This window comes from Sinohyriopsis cumingii, chromosome 8 (genome assembly GCF_028554795.1).
Source record: "Sinohyriopsis cumingii isolate HCF-2022 chromosome 8, ASM2855479v2, whole genome shotgun sequence".
Taxonomy (NCBI): domain Eukaryota; kingdom Metazoa; phylum Mollusca; class Bivalvia; order Unionida; family Unionidae; genus Sinohyriopsis; species Sinohyriopsis cumingii.
Window position 1 is genome coordinate 94138424 of NC_142968.1, and position 19708 is coordinate 94158131.

Here is a 19708-nt window from a genome sequence, read left to right on the forward strand (position 1 = left end):
TAGAATCCAGTGTGTAATTTGTTAAAATTATGGAGGATGTCTATTCTACTATTATCGCGAAAAGGCCTATTACCTTAATTGAAAAGTAACTCAATGTTAGTTCAACTCCTCAGAAATTCATTTAAACAAGTGGGTTTCCATGCTAAGTCAGGAGAGAGTAAAACTGCGAAATAAAAGTTCTGAGAATTACAAATTTTAATTTTAGAGCAAATAATTATCAGTATTGTCTGATTAAAAACATGTTGAATTGAACATTAACATTAAACTTTAAACATTTGTTAAATTTAATTTTAACATTAAGCAAACGTTTGAATATACAAAGGCTGTATAGCTAACCTACTGTTATTGCTTTGCTTGTCTTTCTTTTTCTTCATCTATATCTATCCGCTCATTTCTTAATCACTTTATTTTTACCATCAGTGAAAAGGTTGGGTTTTCCACCGAATAAATAGGTCATTGTAGAAATTTCAGTACTAAGACTGCCTGTTTAATACAAAAGAAGTAACTCTAATTTAGTTGTCCAAAAGAAGATTAAACTTGGGTGTTGTGCTATCGCATTGCTTTGCTCGTCAGAATCATGAGCAGAAAAGTGCGAGATCAAGTCTTATCCAAATCAACCAGAGTATGACGTCACAGAGTTATTTACTTTATGTCATTTGGCAGATTTTACTAAACTTGTTGACGTGTGTTTGGAATCTGATTTTTTAAGTGGCGTCTGATTATGTTCTTTTTTTTCTAATTTATTGTAACATTTTTTCCAGCTGGTTTTGTAGCATTTTAAACATCAACGCTCTCAGTTTGAACGACTGCACAGTAAAGATGTCATCCATATCGTTGTTTTTGATTGGCTCAATAATAATAATAATATTAATAATAATAATAATAATAATAATAATAATAATAATAATAATAATAACAATAATAATAATAATAAGAAGAAGAAGAAGAAGAATTATAATACTAATGTAAAATTCAGACTCTTTAAGATATTTCGCAATACAAAATAATGTAAGTACGCCGAATCTTGTGCAGAATTGTTGATTTGATGCGTATTTAATATCTATATTAGAACTTTGTTTCTTCAGAGGGGCTAACACATAAGTGCGTTAGAACCTTCATTTCGGAATAATTTGGATCGTTTCCGTATTACTGTGAAACCGATAGTACATTTAGGAAATATTATTGGAATTCACTTCGTAATGTTTTTATTTATATTCATTTCTCTTGGTCTTTTATATTTTATGGAAATACGTTTATTTTTTGGATAATTTAATGCTTTTTGGTATTTAGCTTGTCTTACATAGTTTAAGCCTCTAGTATGCAATATAACACGAACGCACTAAAATTACTAAACACATAAGCCTAGAATTATCCATACAATACAATTCACCGTTATGACATCTTCCACTAGAAAATGGCTAATCTGCAAAACACTTACAAAATAGCACATAGTCTAGGTTGATTACATTACCTACTCCTCCGAAAATCACTCGTGCATGAGTGATCACAAACGTCATACTGGTTGTCATAAATTACTACTACTCTGCAAGAAGCAAATGCCAATCCGATTTATCATTTGTGATTACCAAAACATGATTACAGATCTGACTCAGAATCAATGGATCTGAAATGCCAGTCTCAATCAAACTTACAGATAAAGCATAATCACTCATCGCCTACAAATATAACCAATGAACAAATATTACATGAAGTTCAAGCAAACATGATACAGGTTCGAATAACCGTTAAGGACGAGTATTTATGGGTTTGGCTGGTCAGGATTGGTTGATAATGAAAGTTATATTTTAGGAAGAAGAATCTTTTGAGAGTTTATCATAGCTGTAACTGAAAAAATAGAGGCATTGCTTTATTGATGGGATTTCAGACCTTTATCAGTGAGTTTAGAATAATCATGACTGAAATTAGCACCTATTTCTTTGGTGCGAAATTGAACGCACACGTTTCAAACACGTGCAGGTCGAGAAAAGGCCGCGGCTCATATAATTTTTTCTACTTAGGAGCTGTTATCGTGGATGCATATATACTGATAAAAATAGGTCATTAGCACTCAAAAATGTAAGGTCATTGAATTTTTCATCTCATGGTGTTTACATAATTCTACCATCGGAACTGAATTAGTACTGTGAGTCCTTAAGGCTACACACTCTCGTATATCAAGGTTTATTAAACAGAGATGAAAGAACAAAATAGTACAAAATTTAGGTTTTGCAGAAATTGTTCTAGATTTCAGTCTGCTCGAAAATAAAAGAAACAGAAAAAAAATGCCAACAAGACATCTGACTAAATAGGTTTTTTAGTTCGATGTACGTTACTATGTATGCGAAATTTGTTATTTTCCATGGAATAAAACGAAGTTTGTTTCTTCATTCCATGTAGTCAACGAAACATCAATACTTAGAATCGAACGAAACGCACATACTTTGATATTACAGTTTCATTTTCTGTTGGAAGTTTTTATCCCATGGTCTTAAACTATGTAACGAATAGAAGCGAAACCTTCAAGTTTTATATAATTAAATAAACAATATATTTACTTCCCTGAAATTCAAAGTGAAAATTTAAAAGTAACTGACAGAATATTGAATTAAATCACAAATAATCCTAAATGTTCTAACATAATTCCAAATGCATAGACTATTCTGAATAAATTCCATGTCTCGAATATGTTGGAATACCAATAGCCTATAATATGTTGAACCACCAATAGTTTTTAATGAGTTAAAATACCAATAGCATTGAATGAGTTGAAATGTCAATAGCTTTCAATGAATTAACATACCAATAGTTTTAATGAGTTAAAATGCCATTAGCTTTGAATGACTTGACAGGGCTATAGTTTTTAATGAGTTGACAGGTCAATAGTTTTTAAATGTGTTTACATACCAATAATACACATGCACAAAAAACTACAAATTTCATTACGGCGGCAGGTACAGTATGTTCGTGTTATATATAGTAACATCAAAGACAAAAAGTGCGAGGGAGTTTGTTTCATTCCTATGTAAAAAGGTGCTTGAAATCAATGGTAGACTTAACAGCGATGGCTTTTGTGCGAGTAAACGATGCCCTAACAAATTTGATTATGTAATGTTAGTAACAGAAGTGCGTTATACACGATCAAGTGTTTTAAAATTATTCTGGTCAATAAAGAAACAATTTGAAGTGACCTAATTTAGTCCCAATTTACGCAAAATTAACATGAAAAGATTTTAATGGTGGTCAACATAAATCACATAAATAATATTCTATCTTTATTAAATAATTAAATGTGACAGAAACAAAATAAAATAAATGTTCGTATTGAAATTGATTTGCGAAATCGATGTATTTTCTGAGTTTATGAATATTATTTATGTACAGGTAAAAAACTTTTTTAAAATATAAAAGCTTCTAAAGCTTTGCAATCGCGAAACCCTATACTTTGTTTGAAATATTATCATTTGAAACCTTTTAAGACTACGTGCAACGTTCACTTCTCCCATGCACAACCAACCATAAGTGACCCATAATCCAAAACTAGTTACTTATATTCTGGTTATTTCTGTCATAACTTCATATATGAAGTCTGGTTCATATAATGATAATAAAGTCTTAAAAAATATCAATGCAATAGCATTTTTTTCTACATAAAACATTGAACCCTCCTGACAAGGAACGCCAGGAAAGGATTTAAAAATTTAATCATTCGTCCATAAGAATACGTTGAATAGAAAAGAAATGTATGATGAATTTCCATGTATCAGTTTAGGAGAAAGAGTAACTGACAAACGACCGACGGACAGAAAGAGGTTATCAATAAAGCCCCAAGCTGTAACATGAGAACAATTTATGTCACGTGTGCGGCCAAGAAAAAGCAATCAATAACATTACTGCTATCTACATACAGAAAAATTCTGCCGTTTTAAATAAAGTCTTATTTCGAAAAAATTCTTGTATCACAATGAATGATATACCGTCAGAAATGACCCTTAAAGCAAACAAACTTCCATTTCCATTGATTACGCCGAAGAACGTTAACTAGCTTTCCTTTTAACCTTTCCTTCAATTTTTGTTTAAAGTTTATACATGTTTCATTTTCTCACAATCCAATCATTTCCAACACTGCATTCAGCTGAGACATTTGACTTCTAGATCTGCCCATCCCCATACCGCCTCCCAATGAACCACCCGCTCCCCCGGCACCTGGCGCTATATCTGCTGGATCCAACACGGCTGCCGGGTTAGCTTGGCCCCCTAGACCTTGTCCGCCCGGAGGTCTGTAACCAGGATCCCCGGGTTCCAGTGGCTCTGGGCCGAGGCCAAGTATTTGCATCACATCCTGAAGCATTCTCATTTCTTGCATGAACTGTCTTCTCCTGGTAACCTCGGTTCTGAGCTGCTGCCGCCTTCTTTGAACTGGGTCCATAAACCTACCATTTCCCCTCATATCACTTGCACCAATCACTCCATCCATTGCTTGTTGATCACGAAACATGACTTGGTCATTGGGGCCCATACCACTCATTGTACCTGCTCCACCTCCTCCTAGACTACTCAGTGAATCAAATGGTGCAGATCCGGCTCCTCCTAAGTCGATGGGTTCTGGACCCACAGCTGCTCCACGACGACGAGAGCGTATCGATACACCGAGCACATTTTCAAGAGCAGTAACAATTTCACCGAAATTCCCACTCTCTGCTATACGTGGGTTTACCCCAGCCCTCATAAGAATATCAGGTGTTAACCCAACTACTATCGTAAGAGGATTCGTTTCCGGGCTAAGCTGTGTTAACATGCTTCTCAGATACATTGCTGACAGTCGATCTGGTCTAGGATATATACTTCTCTGTGAAACTTGATTTCCTCGGTTGCTAATCCCACGAGTGTTCTGTTCCCAATTCGGGGACTGAGGTTTTGGTAGTGTTGGTGGTGCTATGGTTGTTAATGGAACAGGATCAGGCAAGAACCAAGCATCAGCGCCAGATGGTTCTGGTTTATACGTGTTCGATGGATAAGCTTCAGTCGACACTACGTAATCCAACTGATCAGACCATGAAGCGCTTCTTTGATCTGATGATGGAATTGGTGGTATCGTAAATGTTGGATTTTCATGTGTTCTTTCCTGAGTAACATTGGTTAATTTAGTCGCAGTTGTATCAACATTAACCTCTTTCTGCGTCTGCACTGCTACATTCTCTTGAAGCTTTTGTTTAGTACTGACGACAGAAACATTATTTCCAGTTTGAGTTTGTGAGGTCTGCTTATCTGATATTGCTGCTGTTTGCCCTTGAGAGACATTTCTGAAATCTTCCCGATTGACTGGTTGCATTGAGTATTGAAAATCTATAGAGGTCGCATTGTCCACCTGAGCAGTTGTATTTGTCTGCATTTGCGATTTGTGAGCAGAATTAGTGCTAGTACCTAGTACAATTTGTGAATCTTGCTGCCTGGTAGCAGAAAGATTGACTGTTTCTGTCGGATTATGTTCTTTTTTGTTCTGCAAGGTCAGTTGTTCTGTATGTGCAGTCTTTCTTATAGTGTCTGCTTGACTTGTTACCTCATTACTTGGTAATGCATTGGCGTTAACATATTCTGCTTGACTTTGCCCTTGCCTTGCATCTTTGCCATTAGTTATGGTATTTTGAGCTTGGAAATTTGTACTGTCAATAATGCCCTGATTTATATTTCCTCGTCTGACATCTTGACTTTGCTGCACATTATTGGACTGTTGTTGAAGTTCAACTGCATTTGCCTCGACCATGTTACTACCCGTTTCACTGCTGGTTTGTTCTTGAAGTTTGTTTTGTGATCTACCGCTGTTTTCCTGTGCAGAATCGACAACTTCCTTTTGATTTAATGCTGGTGCATTTTCTACAAAAACTGATGCTCTTTCTGTTGTTGTTTCTAAAGTAGCCCGTTGACTGCCTACAACATTTGGTTGTACCCATGCATCCGGTCCTGTCCCAGGGGACATCACAGTATTACTGTGAATGCCCTGTGTATTCCAGTTCTGAAATCTGGGAATATGTTGATTCAATATTTTTTCCAGAACCAAAACCTGCAGAGCTTGCAGCTGTTCGTATATATTTGTATCTAGTTGGGATGTCTGCGAGGTATTTGAAAAACCAACGTTTCTGGCCTGCAGGGCTTGTAGTAAATTATCAAAGATAGGTTGCAGTTGAATCGGACTCGCCTGGGACTGAGATGATGTGATAGGTCTCTCGCTTGTAACGCCCCCAAACGTCGCCGAAGATGTCGATTCATTCACAGAGCCTAATCCAGATGATGACTGTCCCATCATGGACATAATTCTAGATCGTATAGACTGTGACTGATTAGATTGTTCATTCATAGCAGATGCTTCTGAAGAGGTAATGACAGGAACTATTGTTGTTGGCTGTACCCATGACTCATATCCTGTTGCTGTTTCTTTTGGTTCTGTTTGCGGTTGGTTCAGTATATCATTAGTTACACCGCTTTGGGAATTTAGTCCGGAGGACGTCATTTGAACAGCCTGAACCGAGTTCCCGTCGACATTTCTGAACCATCCATTTGATGAAGTAAGATCAGTTTGTGTTCCCCTATCAAATAGACTTAGAGATCCACTAATGGTGGACAGATTTTGAACAGATGCGCTTGAAGAAGATATGTTTACTGCCTGGCTAGCTCCGGCATCTGTTGGCAACGACATTGATAAGTCATTCATCTTAGTACTTACTTGATTGCCAGAGTCTTGAACCAAAGGCACTCCAAATAGGCGACCCGGCATGATAGAGAAATTACCTGCTTGGCTCTGTGATGCTGTTCCACTTTGTAATTTACTAGATATAACCGTTGAAGTCTCAATATTCTCCTGGCTTTGAACCGTTCTCTCTAAATCAGAACTTTGATTTAAAGATATTGTTGTCGCTTCAATAGATAACTCTGGTACTCTAAGTATGCTCCTAGTTTGTCTACTGGCAAGAGAGCCTAATCTTCCAGTCTCATTTTTGGCATCAGATGCATTAGATGTGGAAGACAACTCAGTCGGAAGGGTCACGTCCATGCCCACATCAGCAGCAGATGTACCGCCTGAATCAAGTACTATAGACTCAGCAGTGGTAGGTATAGTTGTACTTATGTGCCCTGTCGAATGTTCTTTCCCTAACTTATCAAATGTATTGGAAACAGACCCTGGTGTTGTTGTATCATATTGTTGAGACGTTGTATGTACGTCATCTGTTGTTGATTGGATTCCCATTGTAGATGTGCCCGTATCATTCTTCTGTGAAAATGTTACATCAGTACCAGTTCTTGTTTCTGTAATTTGACTATATAATGACGGCCCTACATTGCTGATATAGGATTTTTCTATATCCAAAAACACGCCCTTTGCAATTGGCATCGTTGTAGCTTCTGCGTTAGTACCGCCCTTCACTTTCATGACCTCAGTATATGTTCCAGGGACTCTGCCTCCGTCGGAACTGGAGTTTGTTATTGGTTCATTGTTTACATTATCTCCCATGAATGGAAGCACTACAATGTCATCCTTCTGTGCGCCCGTATTTGCTGGAGTTGTGGAAGCGTTAATTGTATCAGTCATCGGTGGCACAATAGATGTACTGTGTTCTCCATTGAAGAATTCAAATTTTGGTTGTATAGCTGTTCCACTATCGCCCGACCTATCGGGGAAAACAGAAATGGACGCACCTTGTCCATTTTTAGGCTCTATCATATTAGCCCCAGTATCAAGAATACCAGACACTGCAAATGAAGCAGGTTCAACCATAACGTCGTTTCTAATGGTTTCCATCGATAAAGGGATTCCTCCAGGTGGTAGCTTTACTGCAGGAATGATTACATCTGGGTTTGGATTGAGAATATTTTCCTGTCTGACACTGTTTAGGGGAAAATCAAAGAAACCAGCACTGAGACCTAAATCAAGGTCCTGGGGGGTCGCCGGGTCTATGGCAATATCAGCACAGTTCACGTACTCCTCCTGCGGACCGCATCCAATCCTACCAATCCCATCGGGACACATGCCCCAGTCTTTGCCTGAAATATATACAATGTAATTTAATAAATGATGTATTATCCAGTCTACATTCACACATGTATTGGTCGACACAGAGTGAGATAAAAACGATAAACTTACAGAAGGATATGATGTGTAATTGAATGAACGACCCATTCGTGAATTAAAGTTATAGAGATACTTTAACATTGGTGAGCAATTTGCTGACATAGATATACCCATGTTGCCCTCCATCCTTCCCTACATTATGATGAAGGCATAATTCTCCTAAATATAGTGTGACTATGATGATAGAGCACTTTGCATATCTTTTGGTGATGATCATAATATGCACAACATTTCAAACAATAAAATGAATACTACAAGAGTTGGCACGATTCTGACTAACAATGTATTCAACTGATGGACGAAAGGGGAAATAACTCTAGCAGAAAGTGAAAGAACGCGGTGGTGTGTCCATATATTCATTTTCAGACGATGGCCATAACTTTTACAAAGTTTCATGGCGTATGGTGATTCATTGACAACTTTGAGACTAGTTGTGTTCTAACATACACTATATCGGGCACCAAATCAAAAAGGGCAATGACTCTAATAAAATTCACAACAACATTGCAATTTGTTAATATGCGCATCTTTAGATCATGATCAGATCACTTCCGAATTATATGGCAATCCACTGAAATGGTGAGACTTGATGTTTTCACAACATTTTCCCACACACTGCAGTTAACTACAAGTCAAAAGGGCAATAACTCTTGGAAACAGTGAGAGGACAGAATGATCTGTCAATATGCGTATCTAGAGGTAGCGGCCATATTTCGTTCCAAGCTTTGTGGCAATCCATTATAAACGACGGAACAAAAATGGATAGCAACTCTGAAACAACTTGAAGGACCTAAGTGACTTGTCTTCAGATGATAGTCATTACATTTACCATGTTCCGACTTTACCATGTTCCTAGGTGATCTGTCAAAAATGTATGACTAGATGCATTACAGGGTTTGGTTCAGCCGCAAGTCAAAAAGGGAAACAACGGTTTAAAATAAAATTACGGGAGCACAGTGATTGGTCGATGTGTACTTTGCAGGTGATAACCATAACAGTATGAAGTTTCACGCCATTCCATTTAAACTGCGGGAATGGTTGCTTAACGAGATTTTGAACCCGACGGAAAGATGGACGGTCACTAGGATTCCTATATCTGGCAGCCTCAGTAAAGAATCAAATGCAGTAAACCACTTCTAGAATACACGATTCACGTAAGGATGTTTATCAATTTATCGACTTTTTTAAAGAAATAAGTTGATACATCCAAGCTGAAATAGGAATAAATGTATGTAAAATTACATACATATCGACTGATTAATTCATTCAGTCAAGATTGATTTACAGCGTTAGGTCTAAATTCTCACGCAGACAGTCTATTAATAAAAGCCACGTATTTTACCATCTAACTCGAGCAGCAAAAGCCACGTATTTTACCATCTAACTCGAGCAGCAAAAGCCACGTATTTTACCATCTAACTCGAGCAGCAAAAGCTACGTATTAGTGTTCTGTCATGAAAATAATCCCTCGAGTTTATAGTAATCCCTCGTGCAGATAATAATCGAAATTATATTATCGAAACGAAGCAGCGTACGACGATATGAATTTTCAGAAAATGTTCTGTGGAAGTGATATAATTTTCTTTCTTTAAGGGAATCTTAATTGGCTTATATTAGGTTTTTATGCTGAAGAATAGCACTGTCCATGCACTGTTTCAAGAAAACAGACAGGATGACTGAATCAATGCCTTCGATTTCAACCTCGGGTACACCGGTCGATAAAAAATGTGTGCTTAATTTGGTATAAACAAAGAACATCTACGTTTTTCATTTGATATAATGAAATAGTTCATGAGTGAAGGAGAAACGTATTTTTACGAGTGGCTCAGCCACATATGACAATACAAAATGTTTACACTTTACGAGTGATATGTTTCCATACGTCTACTCAAAAACATAATAGACTTTCTAATATTTTTATCATATATTTTCCAAGGCTAACTCTTTTATTTCCATTATTTGTTTTCTTTCTATATTCTGTGTTCATGTTTTTAACAGCTCCACTACTATATGGATAAAAAGAAGTTCCGCATTTTTTACAAATTTAGATTGTAAATATAATGCTTCAAATTGTGTATTTTTCTGAAATTAATGCATATTTTTAAGTGTAAATGAAGAGATTTTATTTTCGTAAACTCATTTCTTGCGTGGATGGATACAGTGAACATTGATGGAGTGGTGGTACAATAGTAACGTGATAGACTATTCCAACAGGATTCAGAGCGTAACATCATCAAGCGACATACTTTAATGATTGCAAGTTTACTTGTAAGGACTTTGGGTGCTATTGTTTGGTTTATTTCGTCATTTGGACGTGAAATCATGTACTGACAGGTTTTGAATTTATTTCGGTAAACATACGCTGTACCCTAATTCCCATTGTAGCTTTATTTGGATTTTTTTATCGACACCAATCAATGTGTGATTTCTCCATGTCATACATGCTTGTGATTATGATGACAGTTAAAATCGCTACTTAAACAATTTAATTATTACATATATAATCAAGTGGCTTTCTTCAAAATGGTCACGTAACTGGAAAATACAGAGATCCTACAAATTCAAATTGTAATTTTAAGTATATACTTCCAAAAAAAATATTTCACTATTTATTTATAATTTATCCAGATACTGTTTTCAATATTTCATATATATCACAGTAAAAGCTCAGTCTGTCTATATCACAGTAAAAGCTCAGTCTGTCTATATCACAGTAAAAGCTCAGTCTGTCTATATCACAGTAAAAGCTCAGTCTGTCTATATCAAAGTAAAAGCTTAGTCTGTCTATATCACAATAAAAGCTCAGTCCCGATCAAGATCATAGTAAAACCTCAGTCCCTCAAGATCAATGTAAAAGTTCAGTACCGCTAGATCAGGAATCTCAAACTCAAACCACCCTGAGGACCGCTTGGGGGCATTTCCGATGGCCTAAGTGCCGCACCACCTTTGTTATCTCTTATTACACCTTGTGACGCCAATCATTTTGCGGGCCACAGGATACGGCTTGGCTGGCCGCGTGGAATACTGCTCTAGGTCATAGTAAAAGTGCAGTCCCGATCAAGGTCATAGTAAAAGTTCCGTATCTCGAGTTAATAGTAAAAGCTCAGTCCCAATCAAGATTACAGTAAGCACACAGTCCCCAACCAAGATCATAGTATAAACTCAGTTTTTCTAGATAATAGTAAAAGTACAGTCCCGAACCAGGCATAGATAAAACTTAGTCCCTCTGGATCATAGTAAAATCTTAGTCCCTCTAGATGATAGTTAAATTTCAGTCCCGATCAAGATCATAGTAAAAGCTCAGCCCCTCTAGATGATCGTAAAAACTGTCCCGAACCATATCATAGAATAAGATCGGTCCCTCAGATCACAGTGAAAGCTTAGTCTCTCTAGATAAAAGTAAAAACTCAGCCCCTCTAGATCATAGTAAAACCTCAGTCCCTTTAGGTCATAGTACAAGTTTAGTCTCTCTAGATAAAAGTAAAAGCTCAGCCCCTGTCAATGCAGTAACATAAATGCCTCATGTGGAAAAATGCATGATATGTAACCAAAAACCAGCTTTCCTGGTCTAACGCACATGTACTTTTGATAAATCGTAAGGAAATATTAAATATAAGCTGCAAATAAACAGCAAACTTGTTTTCTTTGGAACACTGAAAATATGGGACAAATACTTGTGCTAATTTAAATGATATTTATTTCGTCTTTAAAAGGCCAGCATAATCTCCCCGCATTTTCATCCACATTTTCTTTTGAGTGCAGCTGAATCTCTAATATACCCTGAGTGTTCCGGTTCTCGCTTGACAATTATTTTCCCTACAAAGTTTCGCGCTAATATGTTGGTCACAACTAAAATTAAAAACAGTTTGAGCTGAAATACATATTATTTAAAGGACACGGTCACAAGCTGTGATATTTTTATGAATGTTTAGAAATACAACATGGGAAACACAATTAAATAAACTTCTGGCATGGAGCTGAAACGAACAACCGAATATATTACTCTGAATTCACTTCTGCGAATATTCCAATATAAACTTGATATTCGAATTCTCATTTGTTTACTTACTGAATTTGGCAGCATTTTATAAATGAAAATAAAAAGCGAAAGAAAAACTACAAAACGCAAAATTAGTTTGCAAAGGAACAACATCAAACGTTATGTGTTGTGATGTAATTTGGATTTTTAACGTAGATTTAACAATTGTTCAGTCATATCGCTACGATGTCTGCAATGTGACAGTTTATAGTGATGCCTAGCACTGGGGCATCATGCCGAAGACATGTAGCATGATGTCCCACCCAGTCACATTATTCTGACACCAGGCCAATCAGTCCTAACACTAACCTCTTAATGCTGAGCACCAAGCGAGGCAGCTGTTAGTATCATTTTTGTATGTCTTTGGTTTGACTCGGGTTCGAACCCACGACCTCCAACATCCGAGGCGGACGCTCTAACCACTAGGCCACCGTAACGGTTAACATCAAACGTGCAAAAACATGAAATTCAAACAGAAACATTCAGAAATAACCATATCAAAATTCTGAATAATTAATTTTTTTCACAACGTCGCAATTTGTATCCATGGTTATACAAGGACTCTAGAAACATAACGCGTAATACATAGAGGATCTCAAATGGGTAGTGATTTAATACTGAATTTATGAAACGAGTTGAATAATGCTTTTGCGAACATAGTTTTATTTCAATGGAAATTATTTAGATAGAAGAACAAATAATTTCGTTCATTCTGACAGACTTTGCACCATGCATTTGTTGTGCGTAAAAAAAATAGTTCCAAACAAAGTTGAACTAGTATTGACGTTTACAAGTAGATTATACTTTTCTTACAAACTACAAGTCAGAGAACAAGCGTACTTCCGAATAAACAGAACATTTTACAAATACAGAATCATTTTTCAACAAAATGTCCAATACTCGTGATGTCACATTGTTTGATGCAGTATCGGTTAGAATGCGTAGAGTCGTAGACAGTCCATGTGTACGTAACCTAACATACCACTTTCACAACTGAGCATTACATTGTTGCAATATTCATTCGAAGAAGGTTTACTGGGTGCAGACATTCCCATATTTATTGTGATTTATTCGTGACCGGATATTTGCAGTATTTGACTTGGAACAGCAGACTACATAATGTTTGTTTTTTTAATCATTTTGAGTCGGAATTGCATCACATATTTACCGCCTAAATATGCAGTGGTTGGATAAAATTCTCTCAGTTTGGAGACCAGTTTATGTCCACGTTCTTCTGTGAAGAGACGTGAATTTATGTACTTCTGTAAGTTAACATGTAAACCACGCTTGTACATAGGCTGGACTCCATGCTTCAGGTTTACCTTCCCCCTCCAATCCCAACCTACCCATTCGCTATGAACTGAGTACTACCATTAGTTTTACTTGTTGTTATTGTCTTGCGGTTTTAGCCATTTTTCATGTTCTGATATGTTATACATGACATGACAATCCCCTGTGGTGGTAAATTGGCCATATCAGACATACGAGACCATTTTTACCCCAATTTCTTTTGTGAATCGAATAAAAAAAATATGGTGTCCAAAATATTCATTGACAAAAAAACATTCCAGAAGGCGGGGTTTAAAAAAATTCCCACGATTGCAGTCAGTCAGTAAAAGAAACACTGCACAATAATTTCACGAGCTTATTTGGACCAATCAGAATCACATATAAAGTGATATGTTCACATGTTATAATATCAAAAATATGAAACAGTACACACTATAGGCAAAGTTTACCGACTACGTGATAAGTCAAGTTGATGGATTAAATGGTATAAAATAGAGATCATAACAAAGTCAACAAGACCTTTACGCATCAGTTAACCAGAACTCCGATACAATCGTGAACTATTATTTATTTCGTCTGGAGCAATTGTAATAAATCCCGTAAACAATTACCACCCTTCTTAGTCCATTACATTTCCACATTTGGCTTTTAATTCAAGGTCTGAGTTCATTACAGAGTTATGGAATTATTAACATGCGTAATGTCTTACGCTCTCCTTTTTCTTTATTTTCTTAAATATCATTATTGCAGATATTAGCTTCTTATCACTAGGATGTACATGGGAGAGCTTAGATGACTTTGAATCAGAATCATTTTAGTTGTAGGGGTAGAAACATATATCAACGCTTGCTATTCTGTTATTGCTTATCATTAATACAACGCCATATTTTATTCGCAAATATTTTAAATGTGCAACAATTTTTTTTTATTTTTTTCTTTCAAAGGCTTGTTTGAAAATGACAATTTTTGGGTGGTAATCCCCCTTATCCATGAAACCGAACATTCGAACCTGCTTGGGCTCCTGCTTTCTGGCCCTAGTAAATGTTATCTTATACTGTTTGCAGAAGGTCCCCACTGTTTAACATCTACTGTAATGTACCTCTTATGTCTAATAGCACCGAAAATTTATACTGGGGCTCCGAGTGGCTGAGTGGTTTGAAGCGCTTATCTTTATGGATCACTGTCATCTCACCTGGGTTCGAGTATCAGGATCGGTTAATATGGCCACGTGAGACAATTTGCCAGTAGCTTCTCGATGGTCGGTGGTTCTTCCAAGGGTTTTCCCGGGTTCTTCCTCCATAAGTTACACACCATAGCAACAGCAACAATGAAAGTTTATATTTATATTTATTTAGCTTGCATGTTGTAACACCTCTGAGTTTACTGCTTTGCTATTCCAGCTCCCAGTATAGATTACGCCTCCCCTTCATGCAAACGGTACTAAATGTGTGGAAAAATGGGAACCAGCCTGTAAATGGGTGAACATAAAACAAAAGCAGCAGGGAAGTCGTACAGACCAGGTGGCTCAGATAAATTTAACCCTCCTATCAAACATTTCTCCGTAGAAGCCTCAGAAAGCAAAAATAAAGCCTCCTACGCAAATTAATCCGCAAAATTTCAACCCAAAGTGCATTTTCAGACATAAAAAAAAACAACAAAATTTAGGGGGGGTATTGTAAAATTTGTTTGCCATAATTGAATTATGGTGGGCTGCAAATTTATGAGTAAATCTGATCAAGACCGACTCGATATCTACTACGCGGATCATGAAGATTAATCGTGACAAATCCGTGCGGAGTTGCCTGAGCGTGACTAAAGAAATTTTTAAACTTATTTATATCCATATCACCATTACACCAAGTTTGATGAATATTCCTTAGCGTGTGAGTATCAACGCCATTAAATACCGATAAAATATTACAATTATCTCTAATAACCTTTGGAATTTGCGTATATCGCTGCGTCACGTAAATCACATCGGTGTTCTTGTGTCGGCCGCGCGAGAATATCCTGGCCGGATTAGTTTGCTTATCCAGCATCACATCATCGAAAACAACAAGATTATTAGCATCACCGTCTAAACTTTCCACTGATGGAGCCTCATTGATATCCGTTATAAATTCTATTGTGCCATCTTCAGTATTATCGCTAAATTCTTTTAGTACTTTATAACATCGCTGATCATCAACGGACGGCGCAACCAAGTATAATTTATCCCATTTTAACCATCTCATTATCAAATTTAGCAACAATTGCGTTTTTCCAGAACCAGATGGTCCAATAATTATCATTCTTATCGAATTTGGTAATGCCTCGGTGTGCTTTACTTGCTCGCGTTTTTTTGTGGCTGAAAAATCAATTACATTCATGTTATTAGAATATTATGGATTCATATTGTGTTAAGTGTCGCACTCGAACTGCTACGATAAATCCAATCGAAGTCGTTACACGCAACAACAGGAATGCAATTAAGGGAGAATGTGAAGTTTGTAAGACAATTAAGTTTAGATTTGTAAAAAAAAAAGTAGAACCGGAGGAGACATCGCAACCTCCTTAACAAATCTACCTGGAGCTCCCTGGGCGAAATATCCCGGAGAGAAACATTTACCAGGATATAATTACTGCGGACCTGGTACAAGGCTAGATATAAGACTTAACGATAATAATCAACCAAATCCTGGCGAGGATCCAGTAAACGCCATCGATAACGCATGCTACTATCACGATCTTGCATATCGCAGCGGAGATTTACAACAAAGACATCTCGCTGATATTAAATTAATTCACGCAATAGATGCTATTCCTGATAAAAATTTCAAAGAGAAATTGGCAACTTGGTTAATAAAAGGCGCGATGAAAGGTAAATTAGTACTAGGTGCTGGTAATTTATAATGGAGCAAATATATTATTCTCCGCGAGGATTTTGGCGAGGAAAATCAGCAATAGCCAAACTTGCTAAGGCAGCAAAAGTAAAGCAATCTGTCGCTGAATCGTGGCTATCGAGGCAAGCAGTCTGGCAAATTTATCTTCCTCCGCCTAAGAAAATATCATATGCGAGTTTCTCTGTCAGCGTCCCTAATGAAGTCCATCAGGCTGATCTTATGTTTCTTCCTTACGATACCGTCGACGGAGTTATATACAAATATGTTCTGACGGTTGTTGATATTGCAAGTAGGTACAAGGAAGCGGAACCGTTATCGAATAAAACAGCAACAGATATTGCTAAGGCGTTTAGCGAAATTTATTCACGATCTCCATTAACATGGCCGAAGCTTCTCCAGGTTGATCCAGGTCGAGAATTTCTTGGCGCGGTTACTTCACTGATGAAAAAGAATAACGTTAAAATCCGTCGCGGTATTGTAGGTGTTCATCACAATCAAGCTATCGTTGAGAGATTCAATAAAACTCTTGCAGAACGATTATTCGGATATCAGTACGCGAGAGAATTTATTCAAGATAAACGATCTCGCGATTGGGTAACAAGATTACCTCACGTGATTAATGCGCTAAATAACGAAGTAACACGAACAATATCAATGAAACCCGCAACTGCAATTACAAAACCAAATATACCACTAAAGCGAAGTTCCACAATTCCGCCTGTGCTAGGTAGCGTTATTGTAAGGTATTTATATAAGGAGGGAGAAGCCGAGGGTGGCAGAAAAAGAGCAACCGATCCAAACTGGAGTGTTACGACACATAAAATATCGGCCGTAACAAGATCATCAGGAAGGCCAGCGATTTATTTTCTAGATTCACTAGCACCGCAACGAGGATTTACCAAAGAAGAACTACAAGTAATTCCAAATGATACTCAATTACCACCATCGTCGTTAATGTGAAATTTAATTCTACCTAACTGAGATAATTTTCTTACTCGAGACACGGCCAGATAAACTAAATTTGACCAGGAAATTCTATCATCGACAATCCAGACTTGACCATCTACTGTTAATCCTTGTGATGAATGTATCGTTGCTGCGTATCCGAGTTTCCATGGCGATCTTTCTGCGTTTATTGCATCATTGACAAGATTAATATCAACGAAAATAATATCATTCAAAACTAATATTTTTTCTTCTCCACATGGCAAAATAACATTGATATTTTGTTTCCTAGTATCAGTTGGCCTATAACACAACGGCACCTGCAATGTTGGAAATTTATCACAATGAAGTTTGAATAATATTTCCTGAATAACATCGCGAACAATTTTTCTGCTAGCAACAATCAGATGATCTGGACGCCACAAAGTTAAAAAATTATCCATCGAAGTTTCGTCGATTATTTTTCTCATCACATCACATTGAAATTTATTAGGTTGCAATCGAATCATTTTTTTAAACTCGGTCAGTAAAATATCATTAGATCTATAATCAGCGTCAATTTCTTCATAATAATCTACAAAATTTCTAAGCCACCTGTGAGGAGATTCACCATCAATAGGATCAGGTTGGCCGTGATCTCCGCACATTATTACAGCGGTATTTTTTTCTTCTAGCCAACCCAGGAATAATTTTAACACAACTAAATTTACCGTGCAAATTTCATCAAATATTATAATCTTGTTGATATATTTGTTTCCCATTCGAGCCGGATCCCACAATCCACCACTATATTTGAAATAACTATGATAAGTACAAGAATTAACGCCACGTTGTTTTATTTCTCTCGCTAATCTGTGAGTTGGAGTTAACACGATCATATCAGAATTTGAAAATAAGTTTATTGCTCGTGTTGTTTTACCACTACCACCAGGACCATTTAGGTAAACGAATTTGTTTCGTGAAATTGGATCGAACGCGGATACTGCTGTTGATACTTCATCGTATTTATCTTTATGAAACTTATCGCAATCTTCTACATCCGCGTCCTCACAATAATCTAGAATATCCTCGTTTTTTATTCTCCAAGTTCCCCAGGAACCATCGGTGATTAAATTTTCCAATCTACATTGAAATTTCTTATCGATATAAAATGAATCCGTTGCAACCCTTACCGCGATATCAGAAAATTTATTTATCATTGATAGCAGATTGATACTTACATAAGCGAGCATTGATGATCTTAAATGAGTATACTGCGCGGATTCTCCATCGAGATAAGTGATCACTGTACCCAATTTTTCTCCATCAATAATAATATTTTCTCTGTTGCAAAATATTCCACGAGACACTGTATCAGCAATAATAAAATCCATCTCCGCATCATTGATAAATAACCTAGCGTGGCGATGTTTATGATCAACTGATCCTCCTTGAGTAAATTTACCAATTATTTTTCTTCCAATATCTTTCGCGTTCTCACAATCCGTGGGTAACCACACCTCGGTCTGCTTTCTATACGATATAATCGCTTCACTTACCGTCAGCGATATTAACATCGACGAATCCAACATAAATCTCAACAATACCGTAGGGACCCATCTTCGCTGAGATAAATGCCGACCAAACCAAATATAACAAATTTTATGCAAATTCTCAGCGAGTTCGAACGAAGTAACATTAGCGAATCCTGTCATAACAAAATCAGGTAACGGTCCGTTAATTGCCACTCTCGTCATCTCGTTAGTAGGATGACCGAATTTAGCAAAGTAATTTGCACAATCGCCATACCCAAGGAAACTTCCAGGATAGCATGCGCTCATATCAACGGAGATCATATCTTCGAAATTGTATTTGGTATTCCATAATCCTCCATGGCCGTATTCGATACAACTAAGTTGAATATCATTAAGAAATTCATTTCTTGTAGGTTTCCACGAATTTCTTTCTCTAGCAGCGTGAGCAGCAACAGACGGAACAGTAAAGCAATTTGTCAGTAACTGATCTGGATTTGATGAATACTTCACCGCGATATTTCTCATTGATTCATGTAATATTTCATCACGGTAAATATCTCCGCGTGGCAAGATAAACTGATCATACCTTTCTTCGCTAGAAAATAACCAAATCGATATTGGATCGGACTTGGCTAATAGTTTGATAAACCTAAACATGGCATCGGAACTATCTTTGGATTCCACGGGATAAAACTTAACAACACGATCTCGCGGGAATATCATTACCGACTGACTCCACGCATGTGAATTATGATCAACAATTTCGATTGGTGTTCCTCGAGAATTATACGGCGACGAATATAATATTTCACCCGATAGTGTTTTAACCGTAATAGGAAATTTAAGTTTCTTACTTAACGCAGCAACATCATCGATTGATGCGCCATCAGTAACTGTCTTTGCCCATGAATTAATT

At 36.9% G+C, this 19708-nt stretch overlaps 1 protein-coding gene across 1 annotated transcript in view; it reads right to left on the reverse strand.

Annotated features, from left to right (window-relative positions):
* Positions 1-2167: 2167 nt before the first annotated feature.
* Positions 2168-19708, reverse strand: part of LOC149794163 (uncharacterized) — a 73487-nt gene continuing 55946 nt past the window's right edge. Inside the window, exon 4 of the mRNA XM_089968254.1 lies at positions 2168-8034. Within this exon, the coding sequence (XP_089824380.1) occupies positions 4100-8034 (3935 nt within the window). The 3' untranslated portion in view covers positions 2168-4099. The remainder of the gene's footprint in view (positions 8035-19708) is intronic.